This window comes from Oculina patagonica, chromosome 1 (genome assembly GCF_052425735.1).
Source record: "Oculina patagonica isolate OP01 chromosome 1, crgOcupat, whole genome shotgun sequence".
Lineage (NCBI taxonomy): Eukaryota > Metazoa > Cnidaria > Anthozoa > Scleractinia > Oculinidae > Oculina > Oculina patagonica.
The window spans coordinates 42,021,108-42,048,897 of NC_135758.1; the positions used below are offsets into that span (position 1 = coordinate 42,021,108).

The following is a 27,790-nucleotide window of genomic DNA, read 5'->3' on the forward strand; positions in this document are numbered from 1 at the left end:
TTATAAATACTTATTTTGTTGTTCCCACAGATCTTGTCTTCAGTTGTTGACAAGGTAGAAGCTAAGCAGCATTCACCATGAAACTTTCTTTCGTTATTGCTATCGTGTTGGGAATCATTTACTCTCAGGAAGGTTAGTTGACTGTACTCAAAGTGTGGTTTTAGTAGACTTCCTAAGCATTTAAAGAAGCCTTTAGAAAATTTTGTCACCCGATTAATGATATACCTAAGAACTGGAAGCGTTATGAAAATGGCCAAAACTATGTAGACGGCTTTTTACAACATCTAAACAGTAAAAGTTTGCTATTCATGCAATATTCGTTTTACCATAAAAATCTAGAAAGATACAACTACCTTTTTCATTATTATAGGAAATTACCGCTCCATGGAATTAACTCGAATTCTCAAAGTTCGCGTCAAGTTTTGTGAACGTTATAGCAACTAGAAAACAATAACCTTGTATCTTCTGCACACTATTTTTCAATCTTTTACAATGTAAAAGCCTAAAGATATGTCACCTTGCATATTTCCAGTTCATTCTTGCTTTCAAAAAGGCTAAGGCACAAAATTTCGCGTTAAAATAGTAGTTTAAGCCCTTTCTGTTCTCGAGTTCGGCAAACCATAATTTCAATGCCAGAGGAGATGATATCAGCTTTTTTAAAGAGTCTCTCGACATCGTATAACCCTTTTATGTTTTAGTGCTTGGCTGTGGCGGAGGCAGTCGTCGACGTCGTGGTGGTGGTGGTGGTGGTGAAGGCGGAGGTCGAGGTGGTAAGTAACTTCCTTGTAGTCTCTAATCTTAAACCCATTGGCAACAGGCCCCGGTTCCTTGAAAGCCTATAAGCGCTAACTCACAGTTAAATCATCCTAATCCACTGAATAAAAACAAAAATGGCCTACTTACAGTTTGATGACTTTGCTTTAATGCCGGGTCCGGTGAAGACATAAGAGTAATTCAGGCAACCTGACAACTTTTCCAAAACAGATTTTACTTTCTCTCAGAGGACGTGTGATCCCGCGTCCGGTTTTCCGGCTGTTACGTTCTTTAAGTTCTCAAAACACCAACGCATAGTTGCCCGGAGACACAAGCACAAAGCAAAGAAATTTCAACATTTTCACACTCAGGGGTAGAACTTGCCCTCACTAACCCGCTTTTATGTAAAAGGAAACAACAGTGATGGAATAAAAAGCTTTGTTGCTTCAAAAAGGCGACTATTTATTTGATTTTATGGACAAAATCTTGTTAGAGTTTAATTTACTACTTTTAAATTTGTTTGTTTTCAAAAAGTTGTTCATCTCATTCGGCTGAACCGACAATCAATCTCCGTATTCAATGTAGTCTTCTTTGCTTAGTTCAATGCCTTTTGTCCCTTCTTATATTTTACTTAAGCCAACATTTGTTTAGTTTCCTTCAATTTAAAAATTTTATTCTTAGTTATTATCCTTTCATATGCACAAACTTTATTCAAACTCAAGCAAAATTGTCAGCGACGATTCAAGGCATCTCAGTTTCGTGCACTTCTCGGTTCAGAATAAAGACAATTTTTAATTACAAAGTACAAAAGACTTAATTAAGCCCGGGGCAGACGGCAATGTAAGTGGACGCAAGGGGTGTTACTAAACTGAGGATTTGCGGACCGCGGAACCTCCGGAACCTGCGGAACCCATAATTTTATGCTAATAAAAATAAAATAACGAAAACTAAAAAAATATATAAATAAACTAAAAAATCTCTAACACTACTGGCAAATTCGTTTACGAGTATAAAGAAGAATTTGTTAAAAAACTAGAAATAATTGGCGCAATTTACCGCGGAATATGCGCGATCAACTGGACCGAGTTACGTGATATCAAGTCACATGACGCCGTTGCAAATTTCCCTTTCGTAAACGGTCGTTGCCATTTGAAACGGTCGATGCTATTTCTCAGAACGGTCGATGCCATTTATACTTTGGACCAAATCGCATGAAAGGATCTTTCAAACTTCTCGAGAGTATCAGATGTTTGTTTAGAAATGTCAAGCGATTCCAAAAATTATTTTGGTTTTCTAGTTAACGAAATATCCGAGCTTCGGTATACCATAAGATCGCTATGTTCTCGACACTTGTAAAAAATTGCGCTCAGCCCGGAAGTGAGAAATATTGAAACAGAAAACTGAGGAAAACTTCACGCAAACGATGAATGAATGAATATCTCCATTTACTTTAGTAACCTAATGAGAATATTCTATGCCTGTTTAGAAATGCCAAGCGATTGTAAAAATTATTTTGGTTTCGAAGTGGACGAATTCTTCTAACTTGTGCATACTATTAATCTCTACGTTCTCGACATTCTCGACAAGAATTCGCCCTGAATTCGTCCACTTCGAAACCAAAATAATTTTAAGAATCGCTTGGCATTTCTAAACAGGCATAGAATATTCTCATTAGGTTACTAAAGTAAATGGAGATATTCATTCATTCATTCGTTTGCGTGAGGTTTTCTGTTTCAATATTTCTCACTTCCGCGCTGAGCCCAATTTTTTACAAGTGTTGAGAACATAGCGATCTTATGGTATACCGAAGCTCGGATATTTCGTTAACTAGAAAACCAAAATAATTTTTGGAATCGCTTGACATTTCTAAACAAACATCTGATACTCTCGAGAAGTTTGAAAGATCCTTTCATGCGATTTGGTCCAAAGTATAAATGGCATCGACCGTTCTGAGAAATAGCATCGACCGTTTCAAATGGCAACGACCGTTTACGAAAGGGAAATTTGCAAATTTCCTTCAAGTTGTAACTTAACGCTTTATTGATTTTGTGATTGTTGTTTGATTGAAGGAAGTTTAGCGCGGACAAGAATGTCCTTGAGAGATTTTTCCTTCTTATAAGATACAATCGGTTGCTGGTTAAAGATTTGTTTGAGTTTAGGCTGTTGTTGAATAATGTGCCAGTGTTTCATAAGAATCTTTTTAAGATTCGGTGCGGCCGGGTTGTAAGTCGTAACAAACGGTAGAATCTCTTTAGTTTGTTTTGTTTTGTTTCGAAGCGCCTCTTTCCTGTCGGTGAACTGTATTTCAGTCAAGATTTTATGAACGAGTGTTAAAGGGTAGCCTCTTTCGCAGAGTCTTTGTTCGAAGTCTCGTTTGCTTGTTTCAAAGTTTTCTTTGACTGAGTTTGTTCTCAAAAGACGCAATGCTTCTCCTTTGATAAAGCCCTTTTTAGTGTTAAAAGGGTGGCAAGATGAGAAGTTCGTATATTGAAACGTTTCAGTGGGCTTAAAATGTGTTTTTAAGTCAAGGATTTTGAGAGTTGTGAGTCGAGGTCCTTTAAAAACCTCGGTGTCAAGGAAAACCGCGCGCTCGGATGACATTTCGCAAGTGAATTTAATTGTAGGGTGGAAGGAGTTTGCGAAGTTAACGAAATCGGTAACTTCTTTCATAGGAATCTTCCACAGAGAAAATATGTCATCAATAAATCGTTTCCAGACGAGAGGTTGAATAGGGCTAGCCTGAAGGAGTCGCTTTTCAAGATCTGCCATAAAAATGACAGAAAAAGCGACCGCCATCTTAGTTCCCATAGCCACGCCGTGAGTTTGTATGAAATGTCTTTCGTTGAATTTGAAAGAATTTTCTTCGAGTATGAGCCGCATGAGTTCCCGTAAGTCGTTTGTGGGAATCGGTAGGTTGTGCTCATAGTGTTTTTCATAGTGACGGCAAATGACTTCGATTCCTTCTGATTGAGGAATGTTAGTATAAAGAGAACTTACGTCGAGTGTGGCTAGAATCACATCGTCTGGAATGTGCGTGTTTTCAATGAAATTGATAAAATGGGTAGTGTCTTTTAAATATGACTCTTGTTTCACGGCGATGGGTTGTAAAAGTGAGTCAACAAAACTTGAAATACGCTCTGTAGGGCCGCTACTACCAGAGACAATTGGTCTGCCGACTGGAATTTTCTTGTGTATTTTAGTCAGCGTGTAAAATTCTGGTATGCGTGGTTGTCTAAGGCCGATTGTCAACCATTTGTGAGTCATTTGATCGATGTTGCCTGAACGAAATAGTTTGTTAACTATGTCGTTTACTTTTTTGGCGGTTTCAAGCACAATAGGGGATGTTAGAGGCTTGTAAAAGTTATCATCAGATAATTGTTTTAAGCCTTCTTCTATTTTTTGTGCCGTGTCCATAATGACTGTTGTCGTTCCTTTATCAGCTCGTTTGAGGTTTATTTCGCTGTTGCGTTTGAGTGAGAAAATAGCTTTTCTTTCGTTCGCTGAAATATTATCGTTTTGAGGGCGGAAAACTACTGAGTCTAGTTCTAGTTTTGTCTCTTCCAGGTATTTTTCAAAAGCAACCCAGTTTTGAATAGGTGGTTGCCATGTAGATTTGACATGGAAGGGATGAGGAGTAGTTTTCTTTTTGTCTGCGAACATGTATTTTAAACGCATTGTTCGAGCGAAATTATTAAAATCCTTTAGTAAGGATTTAGTAGAGCTAGGAACTGGAGGGGTTGGTATGAATTTGAGACCTCTAGAAAGAAGTTTAACCTCGTCGTCTGAAAGAGCTTTATAATAGAAATTTTTGATGTATTTCTCGTTCTTAGCTCTAGTGTTGTAGGTTAATGAGGTTTTGAGGTGTTTGCGTCTTTGAGAGCGTTTCTTATGACCCTTTGTAATATTTCGCGTGGGACCCTTGGAGTCAGAGAGATTTGACACACCAATATACTGTTCAACTCTGCCTTTATTTACATTGTTTGCCTCACTTATTTTACATAACATTTTCTGTAGCTCAGAAAGCTGAGCTTGTACGGAAGCGAGATCACGATTACAATTTTTTTGTTGAACATTGTTCTGTAATGTCTTTGACTTAGGCCTGGGTCTAGGTCTGGCTCTGGCAGCGTGATTTCTGTAAGCCTGGGAACTGCTTGGCTGGTCTGGGCACAGGTTCTGGAGCAGCTGCTGTTGTTTCAGGATTGCCTGGTTGTCTGCAGCTAGGTTAGTCTCCTGTTGTTGGATCATAAGCGCGAGTAGTTCCGCCTGGGCGTTACGGCTGATCTGGTCCAAGGCTGTCTGGAAGGTCTGGTCGAACCGTATGTGTGGTCTCGGTCTGTACTGGAGTCCGTAGGGACACGTAGAGTTCTTTGCGTGTTCTTTGAGGACTTGGAGTGACCGTTTAACTTTGGCTCGTCTGGTTTCCAGTGCTGTGAGGCGATTCCGGATGGTTTTGGCGCCCTCAGATTCTGGTCTCTGCTTTTTGTGGGCCGGTTGTGGTTCAGGAATCTCTGGACTTTCAGCGTCACGTGTTCGTTTAGGTGACTTGACTGGTGATATTGCGGGAGGTGAACTAGTTGCAAGTTGAACATGCGAACAGACGCGTTGCCTGGTCAAACGGACTCGCAGCAAGAGACTTGAGTTGGGTGGCCAGGCCGTGAAAAACATGCGCCGACTTGCGTGCAAATTTGACTGAACGCAAGTCATCACAAGTCAACGCAAGCGCACGCAGGCCCTGGCCAAACGGAAACTCAAGTAGACGCAAGTTAAAAACTCGAGTCTACTTGCGTCTCCGTTTGGCCAGGTCTTGATTAAGGCTGAAAATTAGACCAGTGAGCGTTTTTAAAGCTCAACTGAGTTTCCGTTCGATGGAGGGATTATGTCAGCTGCATGTGCCCGGCGTTTTTTGCTAAATTTGCACCAGACTATGCAATAAAGTTATTTTTGATCATAACTCTAGCTTTCTCAATTGCTTTAATTTCGTCAAGAAAACACAATTTTTCTTAACGAAATTGTCGGCGTTCGGATATCTATATTTAACAATTTCGTTTTTTGTTAAGACCGTCATTTCGATTGTGCAATATTTATTGTCTTACAGTATACAATATACTGTTATCGGACCTCCAGGTGGAAGCAGCAGTAAATGTTTTGCGCAGATCTGCTCCAGTAATCCTTCTAACCAAATAAGAGGACGGGATAACTATGGCAGTGGAGCCTATGGGGCATCAAGGTACGGTGCAGCTTTCATCTGTTATTAAAATTTTAAAATCTAAATACATGTTTCGTGTTTTGCTGTAGCTTTTTTTCTTTAGTTTAAGTTTGCGTCGAGCCAAGTGGCCTATACCGCTGAGCTTATCCCGGTTAACGCCTTTAAATTTGGTTAGTTTTAAATTTGTGGACGCGGTATCAGAAATCCATAAGGGTTGAAACATGCAACGTGCGCGCACAGCGTTTGAATATTCATTTTGCTAAGTACCATATTTGTAAACACCAAGAATTTTTACGCGAATGACACACGCAATATAATTTTTGGTTTTGCGGTAAGTTGCTTGGATTCCGACCTAAACGCTGTAAATTTCTTACAGAAACTAAAGAAATTCATTAGGTGTATCGAAGCGAAGTTCTCCAAACTACTTCACGAAGATGAAACAGGGGAATTGAACCAAATTTAACTTTATTCAACCAAGCTTGTTCAAAAACAAGATTACGCCATCAAGCGCGAGCTATTTAATCCAAATATTATAATTTTGATTGGTTAAATGTTTCTCGTGATTTTCCAAATATGGTACTTAGTGCAAACGAATGTGCAAACGCTTTGTACAATGCGAATCATAGGGAGTTACACGTTTCAACCCTTATGGGTTTCTGGCGATATTGAAATACCGTAAAATTTCTATAACGTGACACCTTCTTCTCATAACGATACAAAATCTGTTAATAACCTTCCCCATGGCCACAAAATATTAGCCTAAGTACTTATGTTTAAATTAGGCTCTTTTATTCCAATAAACTTCCTTCATGATTTGGATGGTTTTTGTATTTTTTTTTTTTTCATTACGCTACGGTGCGTTGATGTTCGTTTGTTGGCCGTTGAACTTGTTTTGTTCAGTCAAGCCTCATCTAACGGACACTTGCCTCCCACGGGCAACACTCCACAATAGCAGTTCCAGGCACCGAAGTTTCGACCTTCACCAGATTCACTAGCTAACGTTGTTGACAAACTTCCATGCGCCGATTGTTTATGGCGTTATATCGGTGAAAATGGCAGAGCTTTTAACACCAGAAGAAAAGAACACATACGAAATGTGTATGAAATGTGGTTAAATGCATGGCCCGGTGACCATACCATTGACTTTACTCAACGTCTCCATAATTGATAAAGGCACTATAACATTCTTTTTCGCACACATTCATAATTAATTTTATAAACTTAAGTTTTTATACAACATTCTTTTTGTAATCTTCCACATCTATATTCAGAATATTCATCACAACTCTTTTGTAGCCAAAGAACGTTCCCTGAAACAATCAACGTTTTGGAATTGCTGATATCATTTGATAGAGCAGAAGAAAGTTCTTTTCAACATTACTGTACTTATTACAAAAGACGTTAAAAGTCATTATTGTGCCATTATTTATCAATAGGTCTTGAACAGTAACAAGATTGATGTCCTACCAAGTCTTTTAAAACATGAGTTTTTTGTCAATAAGAATCAGTTTGTTGTTGAACTGATATAACAAATTTTTCTCTATACTTTTAATCGTATCTATAACAAAATTCTCGATTTCGATTGGTTCTGCGCGCGCCTATTTGTCGCGTTATTGGCGCGCGATCATGTGGGTGTCCAATTATAACTTCTTGTAATTGGATACCTGTAATTGGACACCTACGCCATTCGCACGTCAATCACGTGCACTTAAATGGGTTCTTTCTTGGTATTTTCGTACTTGGTATTTTCGTTTATAACATATTTCCGTACTGTTTGTCAAACCGATTGAACATGTCTTTGACTTTGACATCGAATTTTGTTATTGATACGATTAATTAGTAATTGGACCTCGTGTCGTACAATTCAGAGAGTAATCGCGCTTTTCATCATTTCGCCGGTAAAGTTTGTTACTTTGGTTCTTGAATTTTGTTATAGTTTTGATTAATTGGTAACAGGACTTCGTGTCGTCCAATTCTGTCTGTAATCATACTCGTGATTAACAAATCGATTTTGTTAATCACTCTTATGATTATTATTATTACAGACCGAATTGGACTCCACTCAGTCCTATTACCATTATGAATCGTACTCCACTCAGTCCAATTACAATTACTCATCATAGAGATATTTTAAATCCTTAAAATGCGATAACATATTCCTGTATAAATGGTCAAACATTTTCTTCCAGCATCATGTTGGAAATGCATGTGACCGTTTAGCCGTCTATCTCAGTATTGCATTTAAGGTGGCTGGCGACAGCTTCCAGCAATTTCCAAGACTTAGATTTTGATGGGTCATTATAGCGGAGCTCCACAACGGCCAGAAGGGCCGCAGAGCGGAGCCCAATACCCATAGAAAATCCACAGAAATAGGGGTTCCCGGGCTCTTTTCGCCGTTCTTGAAAACTTTCGTCGCTACGATTTCTGCCGGTTTATTCCCTCGTTTCGCCCCACTAACTGACCCTGGGTCTCTGAGGATGGGCTAAATCTATTTAATAACCATGCTTTATCATTTGATGCTACAATCATGGTGTCAAACGAATGCCCAATGATTGGTGATCGTTGAACCCGTTGTTATCATTTTTATGACACAATAGGTTACTATAGCAACAATATAACCTGCTAAAACACCCTTAATTTTAGATTTTACTGCTAATGTGACAAAAGCGATCTCGGTAACCCCTATTTTTTATAATTGAATTTTAATAAGCAAGAAAAATTGCAACTTTTAGCAAAGTTTGAAACAATTCTGCAGATGGGGCCCAGAGCGACGTTAAATTTTCGTAGATTTAAGGTGGCTCTGAACCTCATGCACAGATTTTTTTTTAAATTTGCCCAAAGTAGCATCTTATCCTGTCGATAATATAAAATGGGGGTCACAGGACTTGTTTTCGAGTTACGACACTTAAAGCTAAAATTAAAGGTGTTTTAACAGGTTATACCGTTGCTATGGTAACTTGAAATGTCAAGAAAATAATCATAACCTGTTCTTCAGTGATTGGGCCTCGGTTTGATGCCATAATTGATGCGTCATCTGAAAAAGAGTCGTAGTATTGATCCGTCAGAGTTGATGTGCTGAAAAATGCAAGAAACTGTTTTGAGCCACCTTAGCTGGTTTCGATTTTCATCCAACATTTTGCTTCACGAGCAAATTTTTGATCGAGGAGCCACCTCTGCAGAGAAAGAAAGCCCAAGCAGGAAAAAGCAACAAATCAGAAACCCAATCTGTGTGACATCGCTAGTTAATTAATTAATTAATCAATTAAACTCACGCCCTAATTTCAGCGGTAATACACACAGAGCGTTATGCGGGCTCACTTTGTTCGATGTTTGATCAAACATTGTTTTCTTGTTTAGCCACCCCCAATGATGCGCGCGACAAACGCGACGTTGGACAAAAATGTGCGATCGTTTAGCCGGGCTTCATAAAAGCTCTTATCATCATACCTGCATTTAAGTATGAATTCAATTCCACAAGATTTGTCTAAGAAGTATTGAGGAATTTTCTTCCAGTTGCCAGGCCTTTCAACAACAAGCAGACTGATCCGACTTAACCTCAATGCTTTATACAGGGCCGAGAGGACAGCCCTTCCTCACTCCCCTCACTCACACTCGCTCACCTCAACTCTTCATTCCGTTGGGGACATAAGGCAGCAATAATACTTCGCCACTCAACCCGGTCCTGAGCTTTGGCCTGCGCTTCACCCCATAATAGACCCATCTCTTCTTCTTGCACTAAATCAGTTCCAGGGTTTAAGGCAAGGTATTGATAAGAAATCCTAACCCGAAATGTAGTCTGGTTTCAGCAAATTATCAATAGTTTTCCTTTATTTTGTCGGGTTAGCTACACCGTAGCTGAAATCGATAGGTTTTTGATCCAAGTCCCTTGTCTTGTTTGGAGCAATGGATATATGTACATGTGCTTAAAACGAGGGCTTTACGGTTTCGTTTGGTAAACTGTTACATTTCTATCTGCTATGTCTTTTATTTAGCCAAGCAGACACGTTAAAGAAAACGAAAACCGATAGGAAATGGCCCACAATAATACACTTTGTTTTCGTATTTTGACACTTAGGAGTTAGAAACTTTATTTGGTCTTATTTTTTTACCCATAGCCATAGCCATGCTTTCCATTTATCTCAATGCAGGGACGGAGGTAGACGCTCCCACAAGGGCATTGATATTGTGTGCACAGCAGGCTCTTACGTCTACGCACCATTTCCTGCCAAAGTTCGTCGTGTTTCTAAACCATATGGCCGTACGCACAAACACTGGGGGAAGGATTTCAACACCGGTATCTACATGGAAGGAACTGGTTCGTGGCAAGGTAAACCTTTTTTGTGAATCTGTTAATTGAGTCATTGATTGAAAGGAATTGAGAAAAAAATGTACACAAAAAGTTCATCATTAGTTACATAAGTTGCAGCTGGGCATAGTGGCTGCGGTCACATCTGGGCTACTAAATATAGTTAAGACAGGGATAACTATAGTTAGCTTTTTCGGTAATGTGACCGCTTCTCTGATCACCCTTAACTATAGTTAGAAAATTTACGCCTCGGTCATCCAAAACAATACAGACTAACTAAAGTTATACCCAAGCAGGGTTCATGGGTTAGTCTAGCCTGCGTTGCAGACGAACAAAACCCCGGTATGGGGTTTTGTTCGTTTGCAACGCAGGCTAGGGTTTTCTTAAGTTTACAAACGAACAACCAATCAGAATGTGACAATTTTTTTTCGCATGAGCGAGATGAACATAAATATGCAAAATAAAGCGTGAAGTGAGGGGAAAAAAGAAAAACAACATGCCAAGAAATTACATACAACCAATGTAAGCAAAGAATAAAGCTTGAATTTTTCTGCGTCTAGTATCCGTTTTTTCTACGACGCCGAGTTTTCTTACAAAAATTTAAAAAAATAGAGAAACAACTAGACACAGCTTTTGCCGGTCAACTTAATAATAATAATAATAATAATAATAATAATAATAATAATTATCATTTGTATAGCGCCAATTCCATACGTTCAAAGGCGCTTGACAATGTTAAAAAGTAAAATATTAATTAAATAAATTACAATTTACTTTGAATTTAAAAAATAAAATATGATCAATATAAAAAGGCCTCTCTAGGTCTTGATAATTTTAAAAAATAAAATATTAATTACGTAATTCACAATTTACTTTGGATTAAAAAATAAAATATGATTAATATAAAAAGGCCTCTCTAAAAAGTAATGTTTTAAGTTCTTTTTTAAAAACGTCAAGTGATTTTTTTACATTTTACGAATCAACAAGAAGGGCTGTCATGAACTAATTTTAATTTGAAATTATCCAAAGGCTTATCAGATTTAACTGTAGTTAACTGCATTGGTGTGACCGCAAAGACGACCGAAAGCACTAACTACAGTTAGGCATGACGTCACGTAACTTGATACTAACTAAAGTTAAACTTTAGTTACGTCGTAGATGTGACCGCAGCCAGTATGACTAGTAGAAATAAAAGCTGGAGTAATGGAAAAACATAACATAACATAACATAACATAACATAACATAACATAACATAACATAACATAACATAACATAACATAACATAACATAACATAGCACAACATAACATAAATTGTACTATTGGCCATATTAGAAATAATTGACTAAGCTCTCTGGCGGGCCAAAAGCATAGTCCAGGTGGATGTACGTGAAAACTTTACTTTTGATTCAACTGCTTAGGGTGGAGCATAACTACGAAGATTTCATACTCTTTCGTTTTTTCATCATCTCATGTTTACCACTTTCAGGGTTTACATGTAATTGCTATTATTTACCTATTAGTCATTTATCAAAAAGCACATAAATATTGTATATCACCACTTACATTAGGTAATATTTATTTGTCTTCTTGACCAGGCTACAATGTCATGATGTGGTATGTGTCAAAGGACGTTAGCAATGGACGGTCTGTGTCTGCAGGATCAGTCATCGGCACCATGAAAGACAGGGCTGCTGCGTCGCGTGGTATGACAAACCATGTTCACGTGCAGCTCGACGACGGTGAAAAAGTAGTGAACCCCACTTCTTTTGTTTGTTAAGGTATCAGTATGACTCAATTTAACCCAAAATGTGTTAATTTTCAGACCGACGTGCGTTTCTGAAACGTCCCGAAGCCTTTTCGGACCCGAGAACTGTTTTAAACTGCAGTTTCTGTTAAATGACGGTGTAGTTTCAGGCCAAGAACCAGCTCTTAAAGTTTTATACATGTAAGGTTTCAATGCTCGCGTTCAACAAAAACTGAATCCCTGTTAGTAAACATTCTACACATATAGCTTTTCAGGCCCGAAATGGCTTCAGAAGGTTTGAGAAATGCACACCTGATCTTTTTCAAATCTGTTACCTGGCAATTTCAATTTTACTCTAAAGGGTTATTTGATTACGTTTAAGGAACAAGTTCAGTGAAGTACTACCTGTGTTAACCTTTCTCGCTTCTCTTCGTGTGTGTTTGAAACCTCTTATTAGCCTAACATGGCTGCAAAACAACACCATATGAGGCGGCACCTGGAGGGGGCACTCCGGTACATTTCGGATAGGTGTGTCCCTCGAAGGTTCTTAAGCCCTGACGTGCGAAAATGGATATCCTTTTAAAGTCCCAAACCTGAAAAAAGATACCCTATTTAAAACGACCCAATAACGTTTCATCACGCACGGCAAAACCAACAGTTTATGAATATGTGTCCAGCAGTAGCATTGGAATATATATGTGATAAATGCAAGTGCGGCCATACTACTGAAAAAACCTGAAACAATTTCAGGCTATGAGCGGGATTCCAACCCACGACCTTTGCGTTACCGGTGCAATGCTTTACCACTGAGCTATCAAAGCCACATGAAAGCGGTCGTATCTGGGTTAGCCCTTTATGGACATAATACTCGGCCCAAGTATATGTGAAATAAATATCGACTTGCTAATACGTTAAAGGAGAAGGTCACTCCAAAAAGCATATATTTCTTCTCGCTACCATTAAAAAGTAGGAATAAAAATTAGGTACTCACCAAAGTTTCAAGTTCCAAAGAGCCATGTAACTTAAGAGATTTTGCCAACAAATGTCAATAAATTCGATATTGGCGGCCACCATTTTTAATATTGCTCAGCAACATGGCCGCATATTTGTGACGTCATTCCGTCCAACCGATTTGGCGGGAAGCTCTGTAAGATTTAAACGCTACTGCAGTTTTGTTTGTATTCGAAGCATTCAAAATGTCAGCTTGTACAGCTTCAAACTGTTTTAGCAAGTCTAAACGCCTAAACGGGCAAAAATGATACCTATTTTAGGACGAAAACCGCAAAAACCATACCCTATCCCGCGCACATACCATTATAGCCCATATTGGGAGTTCCTCCTAACCTCCCGCGGCACGTGCATCTATCCGGGACGTAGGGGAGTAACCCCGGTATCAAATCTTTTTGTTTGTAGTTGATAACAAGAGCAAACATTTGCTATACAATTCGCAGCCAGTACCTGATCTGAAAGCTCCTTGATCTGTAATTTCTTATTTTGTCAGGCTCTGCAGTCTACTCAAGCAAGTGTGAAACTGATCAAGCCTGTAGTACAGTGAAGTAAATTGCCGCTATGTAGTTTGTAATTAAGTAATCGAATAGTGGGAGATACAGGAAAGTAATGTAAAGAAAATGGACGGCAATAAAATAGTTTTAAAAACATATCACAGTTTGTGTTTTCAAGTTTTTTGCTGGAGAGTACGCTAACATTGCTGCTGAAAAGCCCTTTTCAGGGAGCGCAATTAAATGTATTTTTTTAGTACCGCTCCTAAAAAGTTGAGCGCTCTCCGAAAATCGTTCCACACAAGAAATTTGAAGTATGTATGTATGTATGTATGTATGTATTGTTTCGCCGACCCTTTCATTCCAATACTGTAAAAAAGATGCTCCTGTTTTACCTTCAACTCCGTTAAGATTGTGTTTTATTCAGCTTTATACAATGAGCAAGATATTACCGGCGTAAGTTCTTAGTTTTTCATTGCCTGTGATCTATCAGATGACAGACGTACAGATGACGTCAATGCTTTGCATGACGCGCATGCGTAATTACATGGAGCCCTCACATCCGTTTAGAATATGAATAAAAGATAACCTACCTTTTTTGCGCGTGTGTTTTGTGGCGGCCATTTTGAATTTTTAATGCGCGCGCGGTCTGCTAGTGCGAGGTCTGGAACCGATTTACGGAAGTCTGGGACGGGCGGCAAAATTCGTAAATTCTCGGAGGATCCGATCGCTCACCGAGGTTAGAGCCCCGAGCAGGCTCCGAGCGATTTCCGTAAATCGGTTCCAGACCTCGCACTAGCAGACCGCGCGCGCATTAAAAATTCAACATGGCCGCCACAAAACACACGCGCGATTAAGGTAGGTTAATCTTTTATTCATATTCTAAACGGATGTGAGGGCTCCCTGTGCGTGATCTGAATCCAGGTGAGACCAGTATCATGTTTGTCAAAACTAGAAACATTTTTCCCGGCTAGGGTTTAGTAGTATCTAAAGACAACTAATTCAGTATGAAAAAATTTGTTTGCGAATGTCTCCATCCAATTTATAGCACACTATCGTATAAATTTAGACTATTAACAGATATCATTCTCAATATAAAATTAACTTAGCGCCACTGAAAGTGATTTCCGTCTAAATATTTAAAGGAGCTTTTTCACGGATTTTAACAGATATATGAAAAGCCAAAATTTATATTTGCGTTGTAGAGAACCTAAAAATAATGGTCTACGTTTATTAAAAATTGTTATATTAGAGCACTGAAACAAGCGTCTTTTGGCTTCAGATGGCTAGGATGGAAGTGGATTACAACTTGAAAAACTGAGGCTAACCGTTTAAGTTTTTTCCGCGCGTCTCCAAATAATCGATACTTTTAGCCGAAGTTCGTTATCTATCCACAAATTAAGGTCATGTCTTCCCTAAGATGTGTAAATATAATGTTCTTTACGGGTTAAGTTGCCTACCACTAATATCAGAACAGTTTAAACCAAAAATCTGCCAAATCCCTGTGACAAAGACGTCAAAAATATGTAGATACACCCTCGGACAACTTTCATATACTACTAAGGCTAAGTTAAAAACATTCATGACATCGAATTATTTTACTTCGAAATTGAAAAGACAGCAAAGACAGCAACCCTAAGTACGCACCGCAGACCTACTGTTCTGAAAAGCAACTTTTTCCACCCCCAACTGAAATGCAGTTTTTTTTATTGGACGAGAATGTATCAGGTGACGCTGCCTCAAAACTATATAACTTCCTTCGAGCACAAAAATTACTCCCTGCAAGTCCATTGTTCAAGCTTTTGTCCCCCTTCATAATTGGGACGGGCGCTTTGAAACTGGCAAAATAACAAAAACGGGTTGTGATTCGAGGTTTTGGAGAAAAACAAAATTTTTATTTGTTTTGTACATATTGGTACCCTGGTCCCAGAGGTTTTTTCTTCTTTCCTTTTTCTCACCATTCAAAGCTTGTGAAGAAGAAGACGAGGTTTTCTCGATCATCGCTACGCTTCTTAAATTTGAATAAGAAATAGATAAGAGAAAACCTTTGGAACCTGAGTAACATATCGGAAGTCCATTTGTACGCGCACAAAGTTAATTCGAATCAAAGATGGACATCTTATACACAATAAAAAAACTCGAAGCGCAGCATGGTGTTAGAAATTTCAGTAAATTCGTGGTGTTTTCAGATTTAAGCTAGGCAGCCGCGCGCAGGAAAATTAGGTGGTTTTAATTAAATTAAGTGGTCTTGTCCCATTGCGGGTATTGAGGAAACAAAACTCGTTGTTTCCCTTAAGGCCAGTAAATAAGTGCTTGCTGTCTGTTCTCACAAAGAAAAGGCATGTGATTCCTCCGTTCCTGGCTGCATATTACAAATGTCATCAGTTTTAATGCCAGTACAGACCACAACAGTACCACATTGTACTACATTCACGTTAACCGGCTTGACCACGCAAATGACGGCTAAAAAAGTCCTTTCAGCGCGCGTGGAAGGATTTCGCGCGAGGATTCCGTCTTAACTCTCGCGCGCGTCTCTCCAACTCGTGTCCAAAACTTGTCCTGCAGCTGCTACGCAGGCAAAGAACGGTTTGTATTATGATTTGTGGTGTTTATTGTAAGCTACCAGAAAAACACTAGGGTCTTGATCAACCATGGCGGCGATTTCCACTCGTTGTTGTTAATAACACTTTGTCCGGCAGCTTCTGCAAGAATGTTGAGTTCTCTGTGAATTCGTACAATTCTAAAAAGACAACAACACAAACACCAATGTCTCAAATCAAAGAAAATTTGAGGAACACTTTATTTGAGTGTAAATTAACATGTGACTCGGCACTTTTTTGACACACCTTTTAGAGCTGTCGGCCATTTACTGAAAACAAAACAGGGAACACCGAGATAAACGACTGGGAAACCGAAAACCGAGATGTAATTAGTGGTCAGAGGTTTTTGGTTAGTGGTTAGGGTAAACTATCTTGATGCATGTTCCGGGTAGTTTATAATAATAATTTAATATTTTATAGTGCGCAAATTATACCTGTAAAAAATGATCAAATGCGCAATAGTTCAGCGTTCCTGACTTTGGCACATGATGAAACCTTTGTCGCTCAGTCTTAAAAAAATTATATTTACCCGCAGACAATATTGAAGAAACATCGTTTCCCAAAATGTTTCCATGCACACACACAACATTTGTTGCGACGGAAGCAATTCATTTCCAGCAAACAAATAATGTTTCTGAAAATATCAATGCTTGTGTAATGAGCAGTTGCGTATTGGTCATGGTAAACAAAATCGATATCAGCCTACAAAATTAGTTTAGATAGTGTGATGTTGTTTGATTTTTCGGTGAAAGCCGGGAACATAACAAGGACGTTTCAGTCTTTGAAAGTACTGCTTTTAGCGGCGTAACAGGCACAAAAGTTACTATATCAGAAACAAGCTTAAAATCATGAACTTTTCTCCGAAACCGAAACTAACGATGTTACAAGTGGTCCGAGGCTTGTGGTTTGTGGCTAAGGTAAGCTATTTTGAAGCATGTTCCGGGTAGTTCAGTGTTCTTGACTTTTCACATGCCCTAATCTTTGTCGCTCAGTCTAAAAAATGCCTACAAAGCTCCCCACAGACACTATTGAAGGAACATCGTTTCCTAAAGTATTTCCCTACACACACACAACATTTGTTGCGGAAGCAATTCATTTCCAGCAAACAAATAATGTTTCTGAAAAAAACAATGCTTGTGTAATGAGCAGTTGCGTATTGGTCATTTTGAAAAATATCGATATCAGCCTAGAAAATCAGTTTGGAGAGTGTTATGTTTTGAGGATAGAGAGACAAACATTGTTCTGTTTGATTTTTCGGTGAAAGCCGGGAACATATCAAGGACGTTTCAGTCTTTGAAAGTGCTGCTTTCAGCGGCGTAACAGGCACAAAAGTTACTATAACAGAAACAAGCTTAAAATCATGAACTTTTCTCCGAAAAAGCTAAACCGAAAAAATATGTTGGAAGTGGTCAGAGGTTTGTCAAGGACGTTTTAGTCATTGAAAGTTCTGCTTTCAGCGGCGTAACAGGCACAAAAGTTACTATAACAGAAACAAGCTTAAAATCATGAACTTTTCTCCGAAAAAGCTAAAACGAAAAAATATGTTGGAAGTGGTCAGAGGTTTGTGGTTTGTGGCTAAGGTAAGCTATTTTGAAACATGTTCCGGGTAGTTCAGTGTTCCTGACTTTGCACATGCCGTAATCTTTGTCGCTCAGTCTAATAAATGACTACGAAAGCCCCTGCAGACACTGTTGCAGATGTTAGAATTATTGTAATTTATAATTTTGCTGTTACAACGTTAGGCTCTGATTGGTTGAGTTAATAAAATTTATGCCGTGTGTTCCCGCAGGTAATTTACTAGGTCAGTTTGTTTTCGCTGCAACGTGTTGTTACACACGTTTAGCAAGTTCTTGTTGAAATAAATTCCTGGAATTGAAGTGGCGCATATAGTGTTTAGCGTCATCTTTGCCTTGCCATGTTTTCCTGGCAAAGCAGTGTCGAGTAAATGAAAATGCTTGTGTAATGCGGCAGTTGTGTATTGGTCTTGACAAATATCGATATCGGTCTACAAATCAGTTTAGATAGTGTTATGTTTTGAGGATAGAGGGTCAAGCATTGTTTTGTTTGATTTTTCGGTGAAAGCCGGGAACATAACAAAAACGTTACAGTCTTTGAAAGTGCTGCTTTCAGCGGCGTAACAGGCACAAAAGTTACTATAACAGAAACAAGCTTAAAATCATGAACTTTTCTCCGAAAAAGCTAAACCGAAACAATGTTTTGTTTGTTTTCATGGTTGGAAGCACATTTCAAGGACCGTGACGGTTTAGTCCTTGAATATGCTGCTTTCAGCAGCGTAACGAGCACAAAGGCTACTATAACAGAAACATGCTTAAAATCATGAGCTTTATTACTGAGAAAAGCTATAAATACTGAACATTTGGAGTTGTTGTTCCTACAAATCTTGTCTTCAGTTGTTGGCAGGGTCAAAGCTAAGCCGTGTTCATTATGAAACTTTCTCTCGTTATTACTATCGTGGTGGGAATTATTCACTGTCAGGAAGGTTAGTTGACGGTACTTTAAACAAGACTGCCTTAACATTAAGGCAACCTTTAGAAATCGTTTTTATCCAAATAAGAATACACTTTGTATTTTGCGGAATTTAATTTTAACATTTGACGCTTGGGCAATTTGATGAAAATTAAAAATTGTGTTGTTCTCACAAGGCAAAAAGTAACATGTGAAAATAATAGTTTAAAGCGATTTTGTTCTCAAGAGGGAAAGCCTTTTTATTAAGTCAGTTATTCGGTTATTTATGTTAAAATACTAGAATCGCTGGGTTTCTCTACGGGGAGCATTTGAAATTAACTCACACACAGTGCTCGATGCGAAAAATGCAGCCGTCATAAAATATCACAAAATCATGGCCATGTCTTTGTTTTAAGAAAGGAACATTTGTGTTATCCTAGCTGAGTTCGGCAAACCATAAGTTTCATGTCGGAGGAGATTATCTCAGCTTTTGAGAGTCTCTTGACATCCTTTTTAACTTTTCTACTTTTTAGTTCTTGGCTGTGGCGGTGGTGGTGGAGGAGGAGGAGGAGGAGGCGGCGGTAAGTAACTTCATTGAAGGTTCTCAACTTAAACCCATTGGCACTACAGATTTTTATTAAAAGATAATTTTTGGAAATTTTTGACATTTTCTGGTCCGTTGTGAGCTAAATTTTTAAAAACTAATTCTTTCCACTGCCCTGATTGCGTCTGGGCAAATAATTTTGTTTTATCGCTTGCTCAATATACTTAAGAGAATTTTATTTACATACTAGGAGGCAACGTGCGGTAAAAAAGTTTGAACCGGATTAAACTCGTATGAGATTTCAATGCGTATTGAGACTTTACAAGCTCAGCGATAAATTCAATGACAACAATAAATTCACAACTACGCGACGACGACGAAATTTTATGATTAAAACAATACGTTTACATTTTTAGCGAAAATATTGCAGACCCCCTTTACAATCAATGAATCCACGGCATCGTTGTCATGGTTGCTATAGCCTCATTTCGTAGGAAAAGATGGCCTCAAACTGATTACTGTATACTGTTACCTGTCCTCCAGGTGGGAGCAGCAAGAAATGCTTCAAACAGATCTGCTCCAGCAATCCTTCTAACGAAATAAGAGGATGGGATAGCTATGGCAGTGGAGCCTATGGGGCATCAAGGTATGGCGGCTTTCACCCGTTATTAAAATTCTAAAATCTAAATACATGTGCGTTGTTTTGCTGTAGATTGTTTTAAGTTTAAGTCTACGTCGAGCCAAGTGGCCTATACCGCTGGGCTTCTCCCGGTTTCCGTAGTATTAAGCGACTAGAAGTATTTCTTCTCTCCCCCCCCCCCCCCCCACCTCCCTTCCCCAGAAGGGATGCTAGTCCATCGCTTGGTACCCTCCCCAGCAGTTAATGGACCTTTTGCAGCCTACTTGTTATTCTTTTGTGTACATGCAATTTGCCCTCCAAGCCTCGCTGCAGGATCAAATATCTTTTGTTGTTTGAACATGCTAACGAGGCTAACGTCATCACTGTTTCCCAATGCAGGGAAGGTGGTCGCACACACCAAGGCATTGATATTGTGTGCGCAGCAGGTTCTTCTGTCTACGCACCTTTTCCTGCTGATGTTATTCGTCTTTCTCGCCCGTATGGCCACGGAATACACTGGGGGAAGGATTACAACACCGGTGTTTACTTGGCAGGATATGATGTATCATGGGAAGGTAAAATTTTGTTAGTGAATCTGTTGATTAAGTCCCTGCAATTTGCATAATTGTGATTTATATCATCATGTCATTCATCATCTCATATTTTCCACTTTCAGAGTATAAATAGCTATAGTGTACACGCCAAGGTCACGCGTTTTACATTTAATCTCATTGGATCCTTATTTTTTTCAAGCTCTCTTTTCAACTCCTCAAGTTGAAATATACATGTAACTGCAAATATGTCGTTGTCTTTCGTAATTGATAGACGTTAGTCTATTTGGTGGTGTTTCTTTCTTTCTTTCCTTCAATTTTTACTTCTCATTCATTCTCATTCTTCTCATTTATCAAAGAAGCTCCTTAATATTGTATATACCAATTACATAGTAGTAATACTTATTCGTCTTCTTGACAAGACTACAAGGTCAAGATGTGGTATGTGTCAAAGGACGTTAGCGATGGAACGTACGTGTCTGCAGGATCAGTCATCGGCACCATGAAAGACAGGGCTGCTGCGTCGCCTGGTATGACAAACCATGTTCACGTGCAGCTCTACAAAGATGGGAGTATAGTGGATCCTACTCCTTATGTTTGTTAAGGTAACAGTATGACTCAATTTCACCCAAATTGTGTAAATTTTCAGACCAACGTGCGTTTCTAAAACGTCCCGAAGCCTTTCCGGCCCCGAGAAATGTTTTAAACTGCAGTTTCTGTCAAATGACGATGAAGTTTCAGGCCAAGAACCAGCTTGTAAAGTGTTATACATGTAAGGTTTCATTGCTCGCATTCAACAAAAAATTTAAATCTCTGTTAGTTAACATCTTGCACATATCGCTTTTCGGGACCGAAATGGAAGAAATGAAATCAGAAGGTTTGAGAAATGCATACCTGTTTTTTCTTCAAATCTGTTACCTGGCAATTTCCATTTTACTTTGAAGGATTAATTGATTATTCTTCTGTGTTTACTTTTCTCGCTTCTCTCTTGTGTGTTTGGAAGTTATTCCATCAGTAAATCAGTCTTATAAATCCCCTTACAGGCATGATTTTATAACCCCATATAAGCTTAAAATTCCTGCAAAGCAACATCCTAGGAGGCGACACCCGGAGAGGGGAACTCCCGTGAATTTTGGACAGGTGTGTGCCGCGAAGATTCTTATACCCTGACGTGACCCATCTAAGATGGAGAAAACGAAAATCGAGACCCCTTTAAAGGACCAAACCCGAAAAACGACACCCTATTCAAAGGAAAAACTAAGAATGGCGTAAACGACCCAATTACGTCTAATCAAGCACAGCAAAACCAAAACTATATAAAAAATGGCTTTGTAATACATTAACGGATCGTTAGCTCGTTGTAGCTATTAAGTGCTACCCTCGATACATACGTTACATTACTTTATTTTAACTAAAGGATCGTTTTAGTTTAGCTGCGCGCTTAGGCACTGCAATTTTAGCTGATTAAATTGAAGTACCCTATCTAAATATCACACCTGGAACACAATGCCAAAAAGGGCAAAAACAATACCCGAATTAAGGTCGAGAACCTCAACACCATACCCTATCCCGCGGCACATACCAATGTAGCCCATATATGGGAGTTCTACCCCCGCTCCCGACTCCCACCCCACCATGGCATATACATCTATCCGTGATGTATGGGAGTAACCCCGGTATCAAATCTGTTTTATTTGTAGTAGACGACAAGAGCAAACATTTGCGTTACATTTTGCGGTTAGAACATGATCTGAAAGTTCCTTAGTCATTGTTTTTTTTTACTTTTGTCAGGCTCTGCAGTCTTCTCACTGGTGTAATGACATCCAAGCAAGTAAAAAACTGATGAAGCCGGTAGAACAGTCAATAATGACAACAAATATTTAATGAAGAGGCCTCCAATCACTAAAAGAAGTTTTCAGAAGGGTCCTCTAAAAATAAAAGTCTAGTAAGATTGAAATCGGCAATCTCAAAGCATGTAAAAGTAATAAAATGGTTAAAACCCTAGGATAAGAATTGTTTAAATCGATTAAACCTAAGATAAAAAGCGATTAAGTAAAAATTTCTTCAAATTTTGCTTAAATCAGGTATCGGTAGTCCGTTTCGAAGTGAGGCCCAATCGTTTATTGCTTTAAAATACGTTTAGGTTTTGCCCCGTTCAGTTCTTGGTTTAGTAAGTTTTGGCAGGTATCCGTTTTAGCAAAAAGAAACCGGCCTTGAATTGTTAGTATTTAGTAAATTGAATTGCCGCTTAGCAATTTGTAATTTAGTGATCGAATAAAGGTAGGCTTACAAGAGTAATGTAAAAGATAAAGCACGGCAATAAAATAGCACAATCTGCACGTTATGTTGTTTAGTTCTTAGCTTGAGAGTATGTTTTTCCACCGAACTATTCATACCAATACTGTAAAATACCGTTTTACCCTAAACTAAGCTAAGATTATGCTATATTCAACTTTATAAAAGAACCAAGATATTACGCTCGTTCTTTTTTCCCATTGCCTGTGATCTATCAGGGGACAGAAACATCAGAAATACCATTTGTTTGCGCAAAACTTAATTCGATTTTTAAAAGAAGGACATCTTATGCACAACAAAAAAGCTCCAAGCACTGCATAGTGTTAGAAATTTCAGTAAATTTGTGCTTTTTCAGATTTAAGCTAGGAAGCCGCGTGCAGGTAAATTAAGTGGTGAGCAGTGAAGATAAAAGACATCATTTTAGGTTGAGATGGGGTGGTCACCCTGGCAAACGATCAGTTTTGTTTCCCCTTGACCCACATTGCAGGTCATGGCAAAACAAAACTCGTTATTTCCCTTAGGGCCAGTAAATAAGTGCTTGCTGCCTGTTCTCACAAAAAAAAAGGCATGTCATTTCTTCGTTCCTGGCTGCATATGACAAAATAGAATCCAGATCTTACACTCAAATATTTGTCATCATTCTGATGCCAGTACAGGCCACAATAATACTACTAACGTTGCACTACATTCAAGTATACCGACTTAAGGACCCAAATATCGGTTGAATAGGAAAAAGGGACTAGCGAATCAGGGGCATACGGTAAGTTTTGGTAACACACGTGGGAGGATTTCGCTCGAGGATCCCGTCCGTCGCTCCAACTCGTGTCCAAAACGTTCTCTTGCAGCTGCTACACCGGCAAAGAACAATTTGTATTTTGTTTTGTTTTCTTTCCTTTTTACAATATGATGTTTGTAGTAAGCTACCAGTAAAATATCTAGAGTTTTGATCCAACTCAGCGATGATTTGCTTTTTCATGTGCGCAGAGCGTCTTGATTCTCTGTGAACTCTTAAACTCACAAAAAGACAACAACACAAACCTCAATGTCTCAAATCAAAGAAAATTTGAGGATCACTTTATTCGAGTGAAAATTAACCGGCGACTAGGTACTTTTTTAGATCTTTTAGACCTGTTGGGCATATAATAAAAACAGCAACAAGAAACACACTGATAAATAACCGGGAAACCGAAAAACGATGCTATAAAAAGGTTTGGAGTAGGCTTAGTGGTCAGAGTTGAGTGGTTAGTGGTTAGAACACACGCAACGTTTAAAGCACATTATATTTCTGAGAAACCAAAAAAATGTTTCGATATTTCAGTTAAAGGGCATTTTGCTTCCGTCAGCAGCAAATGTTTCACTGTTTGCACGCTAAAAGGAAACAATTATGGAAAACAGTGTTTCTAGATCTGCAACAATGTTTCTTTGTTTGCGGGACCATAAGGTTGAGCGAAAGGTTTTGGTAACGCTATACCCTTGCCTTATAGAAGGATTTAAGAAATTTTTAATTGTCCTTGACATATTGGCCTGGACTATATTTGCATTTTTTACTCGACACTGAAAAGCCTATCTCGACAGGAAAAAGATGTTGTCTGTGGTAAGTCGTTAGGGCTGTCATAAGAATATCACAATTTTGTAAATGGAAAAATTTAAACTAGACCGGGCTGACGTTGTAAAGCGATGATTGGTCTATAATGGTTTTTGCATTCTGTGTTTGACATTATCACAGCTTTTACCAGTAATGTTGACGAAAAACGTTTTTACAAATTTGTACCAATGCAAAGCTAAGGTTGCCGTAACGTCAATCATGGGAACATCAAATATGGGGCTAATAACTTATAACTGCTCGATAAAAATTTCGTTTACGATTTATATTTTTAAAACATTCTGTGGGAAATTTTTGTGGGAGGCGCAGTGGCCTAATGGTTAGCGCGCCGGACACCGGAGCGGACGTTCTTGGTTCGAGCCCTGGCCGGGGTCACTGTATTGTGTTCTTGGGCAAGACACTTTACTCTCATGGTGCCCCTCTCTTTACCCACGTGTATAAATGGGTAACGGCGAAATAATGCTGGGGTCTTCCCTGCGATGGACTAGCATCCCATCCAGGGGGGAGCAGAACCGGGATAAGCTCCGGCAGTATGCACCATTTGGCTCGAGGTTGCCCTTTATTTTGAAAGTTCAAAGTCACCTTTAATTTATGAAAATGACATAGCTCGGAACCCTGCCTACACAATTGTTTTTTTTAAAAAAATTCAAAAATGTCTCTTTTTCCGGTTAGACAAAGATATATCAAAGACTAGCCTCAAAGGTCAAAAATAGGGTATTTTTGACCTCGTTTGATTTTGTCGTATGACGGTTATAGCGACGTCATTTTTCATTGGTAAAACCTATACAAATAAGATAAAAGAAACTTTATTTAAGTGTCAAAAACCTTATAGCCTGGAAAATAACACCATACTAATTAGGGGACACTGCTAAAAACTAAAAGCTACACTAATACTAAATATAAATACAATAAAAATATATTATAAGTCATATAAAAATGTTATTATAATCTATGATATAGAAAAATGTTTAAATCTTAATTGTTAAAAAAAAATAAAAAAAGAAAAAGAAAAAATAAATAATAAATAAATAATAATAATAATAACGATAATAATAATAATAATAATAATAATAATAATAATAATAATAATAATAATAATAATAATAATGACTTGACTTGAGAGGCACTATGTGCAGCATAGGATGCATCCCTTACAGCCGTTGTCCATTAGAGCGAGTTATAAGTAGTAGATAAAATATGAGCGGGAGATCTGTATGGGCATTTTCAATGGCGAGCCGATAGGCGAGCCATTGTAAACGGCCATACAGATTGGACGCGAATATTTTATTCTACTTGTGAAATGAAAACAATAAACTGAATGCAAAGTATTGTTATGCGAATCAGTAGAGATCTGTATCAAAAGTTAATGAATACTAACTAGCTGAGCAGGAGTTTGTATCAAAAGTTAATTCTATTGTTTGATTTGTATTGGGGTTTACAGTTGTGTACATGTGATCTGAATACTGTGCTGGGATTGGTTTGCACCCTCATGAATAATTAATGAATTTTACAAATTTACTTAAAGTGTAATCTAAATACTCAAGCTTGGTAAAACTACGATAGAATTAAATACCTGCATGTCTAAACTAATTCGAACCACAGTAACTGTTATAAACGAGATTTAAAAGTCAGAGGGTTTACTTCGTTAATTTTTTTCTGAGTCAAAAGATTTTTCCTCTCCCCAAGAATTTCAGTACGTGGATTTTATCGTCACATTTCCTATGTCTTCCTGTCGGAGCGGTGTAGAGTAAAATAATGCTTGCGTAAATGCGGCGGCTGTGTATTGGTCTTGTGGCAACAAATATCGATATCAGCCTAGAAAGTCAGTTTACATAATGTTATATTTGGGGGTTGCGGGTCAAACATCCATTTGTGACAGGTCTACTACTAGCATTTAAAGCACATTCAGGAAGTTTTAGTACTGTCTTTCAGCACCGTAGCAGTCACTCGAGTTACTATGACAGAAAAATGCTAAAAATAACGAACTTTTCTTCCGAAAAAGCTAATATAACTGAGAAACGCTATAAATTCTTAATATTTAGAGTGTTGTTATCACAGATCGCGCCTACAGTTTCTGAGAGGGTTGGAATTCTACAGCGTTCACCATGAAATTCTCGCTAGTTATGACCATCGTGGTGGGAATCATTCACTGTCAGGAAGGTTAGTTGATGGTTCTTTAAAAAGCGTGGTTCTAGTGGACTGGCAAAACATTTAGAGCAACCTTCAGAAACATTTTTACCTAATTAATAATACGCCTTGATACGAAAAGTGCATTAAAAAGTTTATATAATGTGAACCGCGGATGAGATGTCAAGTGAAAAAATGATCCTCGCAGTAAATTGCAGTTAAAGAAATTGAAAAAGAAAGGAACCAGAAAAAAATTCTGGCGTTAACGGGATTTGAACCCGTGACCTCCACGATAGCGGTGCGATGCTCTACCAACTGAGCTATTGAAGCACACATTGGGAGCGAGATAAATTGTGAGTTCACATCAGTTCCCTTGCAAGGAATAGAATGACGTAAAGTATATGAAATAATTCATAAATGTGAGCTGCGGATGAGATGTAAAGTGAAGAAATGATCCTCGCAGTGAACTACAATACAGAATTGTAATTCACTGCAAGCAGCATTTCTTAAGTTTAGACTTAGATTTTCACATTTGACGCTCGTGGCAATTTGATGAAAATTTTTAAATTGTTTGCAATTTTGTTCGCAAGAGGAAAAGCCTTTTTTATTCATTTTTTTTATTTTTATTCATATTAAAATACTCGAATAACTGGGTACATGTATTCTCTACTGCGAAGAGAACACTTTGAACCAAGAAAGGCTCTTTTGTTTGAACTGAATCGCAGTTCGTTCTCGGTGCTGAAAATGCGGCCTTCATAAAACTTTACAGAATCGCCAGTACTTTGTTTTAAGAAAGGGAAATTTGTGCAATCCTAGGTGAGTTAGGCAAAACTTAATTTTCGTTCTAGAAGAGATAATCTCAGCTCTTAAGAGTTTCATTTAAGAGGGTTTCCATCTTAAGAGGCTCATTTCATTATATCGTTTTACGTTTTTAGTGCTTGGCTGTGGAGGAGGCAGTCGTCGACGTGGCGGTGGTGGTGGTGCCGGCGGTCGCGTCACTTGCTTCCGGGGCAGAGGTGGTGGTTGTGGGGGTGGTAAGTTGTTCCTTGTAGTTTCCCATTTCTAAACAGCTTCCTAGAGAAGAAAAAACGTTTTTTTTTTTTCGTTTTGGAGCAGAAATCTGGAGTGGCATAGCATTAATCTATAACTTACTCTCCCTTTTCCTTGCTCTTTTTTTCTTTGGTTTTAACCCGTACCTGAACGAAGAAGATCTATGCTCAATATTTTTATTTTTAGTCTTACGTTTCACTTCCCGCCTTGATAGCTGCGGCTTGGGTGTTTCTTGCCATTGGTTAATATATCCATATTCTGCACATACTGTATTGAAGTTTGTTGTTGTTGTTCTTGTAGAAAGTAAAAATCACACTTGAAAACAAGCGAACCATTCATGACATTTATAAGTAGAATACAAATTTTTCACCCTGCTAGTTAAGCCTTCCTTTTTCTTGATTGTGCAATATTTACTGTTTTACAAT

The 27,790-nt window shown here is 38.4% G+C and overlaps 2 protein-coding genes across 4 annotated transcripts; one reads left to right on the forward strand and one right to left on the reverse strand.

Annotated features, from left to right (window-relative positions):
* Positions 1–37: 37 nt before the first annotated feature.
* On the forward strand, positions 38–22,158 carry LOC144632592 (leukocyte cell-derived chemotaxin-2-like). Of its 2 annotated transcripts, none has more exons than XM_078491281.1 (6): positions 38–132; positions 699–770; positions 5,878–5,980; positions 10,108–10,286; positions 20,713–20,895; positions 22,082–22,158. In XM_078491281.1, exons 1-5 carry the CDS (start codon positions 78–80, stop codon positions 20,892–20,894), a joined length of 591 nt encoding a protein of 196 aa, XP_078347407.1. In that variant the 5' UTR covers positions 38–77; the 3' UTR covers position 20,895; positions 22,082–22,158. The 2 variants fall into 2 exon arrangements, with proteins under 2 accessions (XP_078347407.1, XP_078347399.1); XM_078491273.1 differs by lacking the exons at positions 20,713–20,895; positions 22,082–22,158 and adding exons at positions 11,863–12,045; positions 13,513–13,668.
* LOC144632024 (uncharacterized) lies at positions 2,768–5,300 on the reverse strand. Of its 2 annotated transcripts, XM_078490618.1 has the most exons (2): positions 5,150–5,300; positions 2,768–4,970 (listed from the first exon to the last, which is right to left on the reverse strand). In XM_078490618.1, the coding sequence occupies exon 2, from the start codon at positions 4,756–4,758 to the stop codon at positions 2,791–2,793; it is 1,968 nt and encodes a 655-aa protein (XP_078346744.1). In that variant the 5' UTR covers positions 4,759–4,970; positions 5,150–5,300; the 3' UTR covers positions 2,768–2,790. The 2 variants fall into 2 exon arrangements, with proteins under 2 accessions (XP_078346744.1, XP_078346738.1); XM_078490612.1 differs by having other exon boundaries at positions 2,768–5,300.
* Positions 22,159–27,790: the final 5,632 nt, after the last annotated feature.

Bases quoted from the DNA above. Each gene is read 5' to 3' on its own strand.
- LOC144632024 (XM_078490612.1), bottom strand. From the start codon at position 4,998: ATGATCCAACAACAGGAGACTAACCTAGCTGCAGACAACCAGGCAATC.
- LOC144632592 (XM_078491281.1), top strand. From the start codon at position 78: ATGAAACTTTCTTTCGTTATTGCTATCGTGTTGGGAATCATTTACTCT. The intron at 133-698 runs GTTAGTTGACTG...TTTATGTTTTAG, and splicing joins AATCATTTACTCTCAGGAAG to TGCTTGGCTGTGGCGGAGGC. The intron at 10,287-20,712 runs GTAAACCTTTTT...CTTCTTGACAAG, and splicing joins AGGAACTGGTTCGTGGCAAG to ACTACAAGGTCAAGATGTGG.